This window comes from Amphiura filiformis, chromosome 9 (assembly GCF_039555335.1).
Source record: "Amphiura filiformis chromosome 9, Afil_fr2py, whole genome shotgun sequence".
NCBI lineage: Eukaryota > Metazoa > Echinodermata > Ophiuroidea > Amphilepidida > Amphiuridae > Amphiura > Amphiura filiformis.
This window is the reverse complement of record NC_092636.1, coordinates 12,938,969-12,949,766: the sequence shown is the minus strand read 5'-3', so window position 1 is coordinate 12,949,766 and position 10,798 is coordinate 12,938,969. Positions and strand designations below refer to the sequence as shown.

Below are 10,798 nucleotides of genomic sequence, written 5' to 3'. Positions count from 1 at the left end.
TTTTAGACCGGAAGTGGCCCCTTAATGACCTTTGATCCCAAATTTAAGAAATACCAGAGATACACTGGATAACCACAATTCAAGTGTGAACATACCGTTACGTCATGTGTTTTGTTTAGCTAATAAAATTTTTTGAAGGTATTTCGTTTTATACCGGAAGTGACCCTTTAATGACATTTGACCCCAAATCTGTGTACACCCCGTAGACACTGGGTAATGACAATGCATGTGTGCAAGTGGCGTCACTGTCCTACGTAATTTGTGGAAGATGCATTTTAAATGTATTTCGTTTTATACCGGAAGTGACCCCTTAATGACCTTTGACTCAAAATAAAAAAATACCACATATACACTGGGAAACCATAATTCATGTGTGAACATACCGTTACTGTCCTATGTTTTGTTTAGCTAATAGAAATTTTTGAAGGTATTTCGTTTTATACCGGAAGTGACCCCTTAATGACCTTTGACCCCAAATCTGTGTACACCACATAGACACTAGGTAATAACAATTCATGTGCGCAAGTGGCGTCACTGTCCTACGTAATTTGTGGGAGAAGATGCATTTTAAAGGTATTTCGTTTTATACCGAAGGTGACCCCTTAATGACCTTTGACCCAAATTTTAAAAATACCACATATACATTGGGTAACAACAATTCATGTGTGAACATACCGTTACTGTCCTATGTTTTGTTTAGCTAATAAAATTTTTTGAAGGAATTTCATTTTATACCGGAAGTGACCCCTTAATGACCTTTGACCCCAAATATGTGTACACCACATAGACACTGGGTAATAACAATTCACGTGTGCAAGTGGCGTTGCTGTCATACGTAAGTTGTGGGAGTAGATGCATTTTTAGTTGAAATCACGTTTTTGGCCTCTATGACCCCTGCGTGACCTTTGACCCCACAAGTTTCATGTGACATGTAGGGGCACGGTCAATGATCATTGTGACCAAGTTAGGTCAAAATCGATGTAAGCGTGTGAGTGCTAGAGCAAATGTAATGGTTGACAGAAGAAGAAAGAAGAAGAAGAAGAAGAAAGAAAGAAGAACCTGTAAGAAAAAAGACACAGCCGTGACTAACGTCACGGCTGTGTAAAAAGATGCCTGGGAGCGTGTGAAACAATAAGATAAAACAAAGGCGGGGACCTAAAGGAGTAAGCTACACAAATTCAGCAGACTCATGGGTCATAGCAACTCTAGCCAGGTATTTTTTCATAGCATGTTTATAAGTACATTTGTCCAGAATGGATTTGATATGCGAAGGTAGGTTATTCCAATCAAGAGAAAAAAAAAAAAAAAAAGATTTTTTGGTATTTGAACCAACTCTTGGGACATGAAAATTCCAAGAGCTTGACCTAGTGGCATGAGAATGAATATCAGAAATTTTGGTAAAAAACTGGGTAAGATAAGAAGGGCCCTGTGAATGGAAAATATTATACATGTGGTTGAGTCTCAGCTGCCTAGCCCTGTTTTGGATATCTAGAAGTTTAACTAAGTCAAATTCTACCTGACCAACATGATCTCTGGGAGCTAGGTTCAAAATAAAACGAATCATCTTGTTTTGAATAACTTGAAGTTTGTGCTGATAAATTTTGGACAAACCAGTATACCATGAGGTGCAACAATAATCAAGATGACACTGCAGTAATGCAGAGCAGAGATTTTTGCGAAGCTTTTGGTTGAAAGCTGCTCATCAACAAAATTCTTGACCCCCCCCCCCACCCCTTTTACCTGCCCCAGGGCTCATAATTATTGCTCAGCCCTATAAAGGATTCAGAAAATATTTAGTTTGACCTATCTATGGTTTATCAGTCTGCAGTTCTTGTTGACAAGAGTTAACATGGGTCAAACCAGAAAATGTAAATGTGCTAAACATTTGTTGAAAATGGTCTCAAATTGTTTATGTTGATATAGCTATGCAACAAAAGAATAGTTTGCACTATGTAGGACATTTTGTTACCAAGGAAACAGCACAATACATCTCAATCAATAGGACTGAATGGGTACTGACAAGGTAACATACAAAATCTCCATTGTGCAAATTATGCTCTTTTTTTATAGATTTTAAAACAAGACAACCAATCCCGAGTCAACCATTGAGGATATTTTATAATGAAGCCAACTTTTGACCTTCGACCTTGTCGCTAATAACTCCAGACTGATACATCGTAGATATGTTAAAGTATATACTTTTTAATCCTCATGACCACAGGAATATTTTATTTAGAAAAGGTTTTAACCAATTTGGGACAATTTTGACCTCTGTGTAAACTTTGACCCATGGATATCTCAAAATGCCCAAGTGGATTCTTATTCTATAATGCCTCAGACATCAACATTCAAAAGCAAAAAAATGTTAGTCATAACTTTACACTCACAATCAAGTGCAAATTAAGTTTAATTCCATTTCCAGCAAAACAATTACTCTTGATGTCAGAAAAAAAAAATACAGAACTATTTTTTAAATAAATGTATTACCAATAAAAGTTATAATTCTACATGTAGGGACCATAATCAATACATTTTCAGAAAAAATTGCCCCCCCCCCCAAAAAACATATTTAGTAAGGCAGGCATTTTTGGGTAATTTTGTACCTGGGTACCTGACGATTTTTTGGTGGTAATCGGGTACAGTACCGTACCTAAAATTGCAACAAAAATTTCTTTTTGAACTTTTTTCTCGGTTTTGGAGTGTCTCTGGCTTTAATGAATTTTAATGATTTCAAAATGCATTGAATTTGTATCCATTTTGCAATCATTGGTAGAGTATGACATGAACACAAATTATCACTTTGCATATAAAAAAAAAAACAATTTTTTTGGTCAACCATGAATGATCCTAGCATTTAGCTCTAGGTCCAGGAACACTCCAAAACCAAAAAATAAACTGGTAACCCGATGCTGGCTCTCTTACCCCGGTAGCAAAATCTCGGTCAGGTACCCGAAAATCCGACCGAACATACCTGCCTCAATATTTAGCATGTTTTCTTACAATAAATGTACAGGACTTTACAAAATTCTTGACTTGGCACAAGTCTTGAATCAAAATGTAGCTGAAATATCACTCTTATAATTTCATCTTTTGTCTTTATATTATAATAATTCAAATTACTGAAAAACAATGTAGAATACCGTTTCTTTGGGTCATATGTCTATCAATTTCAGCCACTATGATAACAACTCATTTTATTATAAATGTTGGTATTTATACAGCGCCTTTCACATGTGAACAAGTACCAAAGCGCTTTACATTTATTCCGCCGTCGTTAGAATATGTCAGCTGCCATACAATGCCCAAGGCATGCCCATACCTTTGGGCGGCGCTCAATGGACAGTATTCATAACAGCTCCCCATTTCACACCTGGGTGGAGAGGAGTAATCGAGTTAAAGTGCCTTACTCAAGGGCACCACACGATGGCGTCGCCTGGGCTTGAACCCGCAACCTTCCGATTATGAGTCGTAGCCCGTTCCGCTCGGCCACCGTGCTCCCGTGAATCAATATTAACTTATTTTTACTACCCTTTGCAGATATTTAAAGGATTTTTAAAAGCATATAAAATTGCAGACAGTCATGCACAGTTCATTGGTTGATTACCATTTACATGTAGCATCGTTAATACCACCTGCAGTCTCTCCATATGATTTTTACCATCACAGTACTGCACACTGTTAGGGGCCAGAGGATATGATTTAAGCACTACCCATCACTCCACTGGGGTCAACTTGCGGTTAGCACAGCTGTGTGAGTGAACATGACACCACTGCTTGCCCACAGCATCCCCACAGCATCAGTAGACGTGCATGGTTAAATTTGAATTTGGACTGATATATTTACAATAAAAACACATTCAAAATGTTGGTCGATTTCACATTTTATGTTATCTACAGAAGGTGTGAATTATCCTTTGTGCATACATCACTTTTGTTCTGAAATCGACCAAGTAATAATGACACACACACAATTCTAAAACAACATCTTTTGCACAGAATTCAATGGGATTTGAAAAGTAAAGTGGCAGTTGAAACTCCAGTGATAACACTTTTACAGTGCATGATAGGGCTTCCTTAAATCATCCTCTGGTTAGGGGCTGTGCATGTGCAATACATGTATGTGTACCCCCGGGGGTTGGTGAATTCTGAAAGTGGTCTGCCAAAATTGCCTGCCTCCCCCCCCCTTGGCCCTGCCAAAATTTGTTGCCCCCCTTTTGAAGTGCCAAAACCTTCGCCCCTTTTGACATGCTAAAAAATCTTTGCTCCCTTTACACATGTTAGATTTTGGGGAAGCCGATTTTAAAACCTTAAATTGTCTTTTCATATACATGTAATGCGAGCGCAGCGACCAGCGAGAAGGAAATCTTGCATATTTGAATGTGTTCCTAATGTTTTCCTATACCATAGGGTGTAATATAGAAATGGTGCCCACAATATCTGTGCCAAAAATTACATGACCCCCCTTTCAACCTACCAAAAATCACTTGACCCCTTTTGACCTGCCAAAATCACTTGCTCCACCCCCCTTTTGGCCTGCCAAAATTCTTTTGCCCCCTATAATTCACCAATTGGGTACACATTGCACCACCCCTTAGTATGCAGCCATGTAGGCCAAGTGTCAGGCCATGTACTCTGACTTTTTGACTCGCCGATTTAGTTATGGCATGCATGGGGTGGACCCCAAAATGTGAAGTGTCAACAAAACATGGTGTTATGTTGATGAAAATGTAAAACATGGTGTTCTGATGATGAAAATGTATTTCCTACCTTAAATAGTATTTTTAAGTAATAAAATTTATGTATGAGTGATATAAAACAAAATATTAACTGTCTTAAATTTGATGGTGAAAGATGTATCCTTCCATTCCACAAGCCAGAATGGCTCGTGGAATGGAACAATCATGTTTCAGGATCACCTCATGACTACCGTGATATTTGACCATCACACATATAGACATTTAATATTTGTATAATATATGGGGTTGGCCATGAACCCCATCTTGCACAATTTTGGCAAATTCCTCACTCAAACTTGTCCATATTTTTGGATCAGAGCCTGCCCTCCTCACATCTTGTCCCCAAAAGTGGATATTTTTAGTACATTTAAGAGCCCAAACCAATTCTCCTGACAATAATCTGAGAGTCCCCTTCCACCCGATCTCATCCACCTCTACCCGATCTCATCCCCATACAGGGACTGAAACTTGTCCCCAAAATGTCCCCACCCTTCGAATATTTGAATTCGGAGGGAGTCTGCTGCCATACCACACAAACAAACTGCAACCTATATATTCTGGTTTTCATGCAAGCAGTAGACGTTTACAATTTACCACAAAGTTACGTTATACACTCCACACTACTACTTATTCCCAAGGTATAAGATTGCATCAACGACATCCCCTTGGGCATCTCTCAATGCCCTGATTGCATTATTTCTGTCCACTCCAAGGCGTGTCATTATGCAATCAATATGACCAGATTCTAAATCTCCCTCACTTTCTGCCACTTCTCCTATAGCCTGGAATATAGCTTTATTCTTCACAAACAAATCTATTGTTTCCCCTGTCATTATCTTCCCTTTACACACTAATTTCAATATCTTTACAGGTATGTGCACTGATGTGGCAATATATTGAAGTATTGCATTACCCTTCATATTTGAATCGATTATCAGGTTGTGCTTTACCTTCATACATTTTACAGTGATATTTGTGTCACTTTTTAACTGCAAAGTATGATTGCTTACTGTGCACATCTTCTGATCGGCATTCACATGATGCGAGTCTCTTTCACAAGTCGCATTACTTTCTTGGGCTGCTGGTGGAATACTTTGTATTTTCTTTGTGTCTAGCTTGTTGCACACACAAGGTAGTCTACCATCTTCATGATGCAAGTCTCTTTCACAATTTGTGCTTCTTTCTTGGGCTACTGGTGGAATACTTTGTATTTTCTTTGTGTCCTTGTTGCACACATGAGGTACATGTAGTCTATCTTCATAATGCAAGTCTCTTTCACAATTTGTGCTTCTTTCTTCATGGTCTTGGGCTGGTGATGGAATACTTTGTATTTTCTTTGTATTCTTGTTGCTCACATGATGAACATGTAGTCTACCATCTTCATGATGCAAGTCTCTTTCACAATTTGTGCTGTTTTCTTGGGCTACTGGTGGAGTACTTTGTATTTTCTTTGTGTCTTTGTTGCACACATGAGGTACATGTAGTCTGTCATCTTCATGATGTGAGTCTCTTTCACAATTTGTGCTGTTTTCTTGAGCTACTGGTGGAGTACTTTGTATTTTCTTTGTGTCTTTGTTGCACACATGGTGAACATGTAGTCTACCATCTTCATGATGCAAGTCTCTTTCACAATTTGTGCTGTTTTCTTGGGCTACTGGTGGAGTACTTTGTATTTTCTTTGTGTCTTTGTTGCACACATGAGGTACATGTAGTCTGTCATCTTCATGATGTGAGTCTCTTTCAAAACTTGTGCTAGTTTCTTGGGCTACTGGTGGAATACTTTGTATTTTAGTCACATCCTTGTTGCACACATGATGTTCATGAACATGTACTATGGTGTCTTCATGTTGTGAGCCTCTTTCACAATTTGTGCTACTGTCTTGGGCTACTGGTGGAGTACTTGAATTTATATTCGCTTCCTTGTTGCACAGCAGCTTATGAGATGACCAGTCCTTTATTTGACAATTTCTGGAACTGGAAAAAAAAAACATAGTTCAAAGATTTCTTACAAAACATGTTTTTTTAAAAAGTGTTTTCTATTCCATGCATTAGACACAAATAAAAAAATTAAATCAAACAACAGCATTCAAAGCAGAACCAGAGGATACATGTACCGGCATGTAACAGGGCCTAGATTTTGTGCCAGTTTGCAGGAATCAAAAAACCATCTGAGCGGGTATCTGAGTCGCTTCACTTACTGCATGATTCAATGAAACAAATTGATTCTCGCAGTAAACATTACGAGAATCATTACGGCAATCGATTCAGTGATTCTCGTAGAATCTGAGGCCCTGACTAACATGATTTTGGGCACAAAAAAAAGGTTTGTCTCAATCCTGCACACATAAGCACAGCACATATACAATGTACCTTATTTGGGAGACAACCCATTTTCTTAGCATTGCCTTATGGTATTAAAAATGTAATCAGTCAATAGTGTCGACTTCTGACTGCAGGACTGTACATCAGGGCCGGGGGGGTACTCAAGTTTGGTTTTGGTAGGGACGTGCCGCTGAGATTTTGGAAGTAGACCCATAAATATACCAATTTTTCAAGAAATTTGGACCCATTGATATACCAAAAGTCCAAATTTTCGGCCGAATTTACCAAAAATTGTCTTAGTTTTTGGGAAAATTTTGAAAATTTTGGCTAGATTAAGGAAAAATTGGGCTGTTTTCCGAAAAAATTGAGAACATTTTGAAAAAAGGACCCATTCATATACCAAAATAAGCTTTGAAAAAGGGGTCATTGATATACCAGAAGGCTGAAAATGCTACCCATGTTTGCGGCACGTCCCTGTATGGTCATTTGTACTGAGTACCCCCCCCCCCCCGGGCATCAGGGTCTTAGCTAGGATTTGGGAAATGCCCATTATTTTCACCAAAACTGCCTGTCCAAAATTTGACCCTGAAAACAAAAACCAGACCTCTGCCCTAAAGGGGTTCAGTCAGTTCAAATACTAGCCATTCCTATAGCCTTGTTTGTCTGGTCTTGTTTTGGTTCACAGAACTTATATTCAAGGATTATATTTAGAATTTAGCATATAATCACAAGCATTCATTTTACCTGTCCCAGGAGCAAACCTGTCCAAAATGATGGATGGCTAGCCAACACCCTGCTCTACATTTGGCACTTGCATGATCCATGGGCATGATACAAGTTCTTTTCTTAATAGTACTTTTTATTATAATTTAGGCATGTGATGGTGGGCAATTCAGACTTGTTACAATGTGCGCGCGTAGCGCGTAAAAATTTTGTATTTCACACTATTTTGGCCCTGAATTTTGCTAGCAAACGGGCTCCTTGCCCTTTTTCTTTTCCTTTGCCCTCCTGATTTTCTCTTTCATTTTTTGTCAGAGGGCACTTTTTCTGTCATTTTTTGTCAGGCCTCGGCCGCTGGCTACGCTTACTGCTTGAGTATACTGTGTACAGAACACAAAGAACGTCTAGGGACCATTCAATATTTACACCAGGGGGTGGGAGTTTTAAGGGGGAATCCAAATTGTTTTGGGGTCTTGAGGGGGAAATCTGCACTTTTTAATGCGGCCTACTTGTGACCATGAGTGGGAATGTTAAGTTTTAAATTGAGAAAAGGGGAAGACAAGGGGAGAATCCAGGAAATCTTTTTTTTTTGTCAAAACACTCCGGTCAAAACACCCCCTGTGTAAGTATTGAACGGTCCGTTATATTTTGGCCTTGCATTTTGAATGGGTGACTTTTTTCTTGACATTAATTTAAAGGATGATTTATTTTCATTTGAAAAATGAGTTATCTTATCATACATGTAGAAAAGGTCCATACAATCTGAGAAGAACATTATAGGCATAATGGGGTAATACTACTAGTTTTACTGCTGCCGTCATTCGTCAACTGGCAAGTATAAGGCAAGGACTACATGCAGTGTAGACGAATGATGGAGTTAGTTTACTGGTGGTACGCCCATCCCGTGTGTCATTGAATCCATGTAGCATGAATACTGGCTACGGTAGGACGAAGACTAGATGATGTCATTACATGTAGTAGAGGAAATATTTCATTACACAATTAGTCAACTGTTGGTACATGTAGGGGCTTGTTGGAAATATTCTCTAACACAAAACAGCAGTTTTGCCGTGAGAAATTTGTTGTTAGTGTTTCTCGTTGTACATAGTACATACATGTATGGCCTAAATTTGCAAATTTGATGTCTATATTGAAGTCGCAAATTTGATGTCTGAATCAACTGAAATTTTGAAAAAAGCTTCTTGTGTTGTGGAAATCTATTGAACCAAGCACTTCGAAAGAGGATGCTTGAATCTCCATTAAGAATGCAACCCAGTTCAAAATTCATGGCCAAATGATGACCACGAGTGCATATTACTATAATACATAAATAAATCCAAGTAAGGTAAATCATAGACATAGGGGTGTGATTTTTGGGTAATTTTGTGCCCGGTACCCGCACATTTTTCGAAGCGGGTAACCGGTTTTTTTTGGTTTTGTAGTGTCCCCGGACCTAGACCTAAATGCTAGGATCATTCATGGTTGACCTAAAAAAAAATAAAAATTTGCATAATTTGCATGCTCAATGCATTTTGATATGACATGAATACAAAATATCAATTTTCATATTAAAAACACGAAACATCATGCAATTTTTTTTTTTTTTAGTTCAACCATGAATGATCCTAGCATTTAGGTCTAGGGACACTACAAAACCAAAAAAAAAAACTTAAATTAAATTTCGGTACCCGGATACGGGTAGGGAATTTCCTGCCTGGGTAATAGGATTCTCGATCGGGCGGGACTCGAATTCCCGGGACTCACTCACACCCTAGCTTAGTAAATCATCCACAGTAAAGTGCTCAACCAAGAATGGAGCTGGCCTGCATGAAACAATATTGTAAATAATGCTTTAATAAATCACCAAGTCTATTTTAAATGTATTTTACTATACAGTACATGTACATGCATGAAGATTTCACTTTTTTTCTTCAATTTTCTTACCAATACAGCACTTTTCTGCATCTTGTGCAACGCTTTAATGTGTTACCATATTGTCCACAGACATGACAACATAAATTAGTGCAAAGCTTGTAGTTGGTCAACTTGGTCTCCTCCATTGTCCGTCTGTTGGACAGACGATCAGAATCAGTCACACAAGTCCCTCTAGTGGAATCTCTGTGGATAATTCCTTTGTGACTTTGATTTCAAAATCTAGTATACGAATGAAAGTATCATATAGTCTGATAAATCCACGCTACTGGGAAGCAGCAAAGCTAGCTACACTGAGTAACAGTGAGCCTAGGCTAGCTAGTAGTAGTACTCGGCTCGGTATTTTGAAGTATGTAGGCCTACAATTAGAACCGCCGAACTACGTACAAGTAATATCACCACCATGCATCAGGCCCATTCCAGTAGAAAGTTAAAAAAAACCATGATAGCCATGTCCATGATAGCCCGGCATGATAGCCTAGGCCTTTGACTTGTTGTATGTAACAAAAAAAACACTCTCCTGTCGTGGACCGGTATAAAATTCACAAAAACATCAGGTTTATCAATATCAGCTCACTGACAGCGAAATAGTCAGCATGCATGCATGTCACAGTGCAGTGTCCAGCATAGCCGCCATATGTCTAGCTACAGAATGAATCTCTACAAGTACATGTACATATGTAAATGTTGGTTTAAATTTGTCATGATCCATTCCCCTTGGTGGATGTGTGTATCCGCGTGACCGGTGCCGATAGACAGTGGATGTTGTAACGATACCCATAATGTAATATCAAGACACGCTTTTGATTTATAATATGTTGTCGTCGAAAATATGTCAAATGGCTTCAAATGTGTGCTAAAGTGTTGAAACACCGAACAAGTTCACTTGATTCGTGAAAACGATTCTCGAAAACGACGCTTCGCTGTTCGCCCGCTTCGCCGTCGCAACGCTAATGACAGCCTGTCATACATAATTCTTGCTCTTTTAAGGGCGCACACCACTAAATAATCGTCCCATTGAAATACGTGTAAAAACACCAGTTTTATTTATTCGTTTTGAGGCCTTTTCGGCGCTTTCTGAGAATTTT

General features: G+C 38.7%; 1 protein-coding gene across 1 annotated transcript; it reads right to left on the bottom strand.

The window, feature by feature from the left end:
* Nucleotides 1-4,576: 4,576 nt before the first annotated feature.
* Nucleotides 4,577-10,336, bottom strand: LOC140160649 (uncharacterized). The gene is made up of 2 exons (XM_072183915.1): nucleotides 9,723-10,336; nucleotides 4,577-6,710 (listed from the first exon to the last, which is right to left on the bottom strand). Exons 1-2 carry the CDS (start codon nucleotides 9,836-9,838, stop codon nucleotides 5,360-5,362), a joined length of 1,467 nt encoding a protein of 488 aa, XP_072040016.1. The 5' UTR covers nucleotides 9,839-10,336; the 3' UTR covers nucleotides 4,577-5,359.
* Between the last annotated feature and the right edge of the window lie 462 nt (nucleotides 10,337-10,798).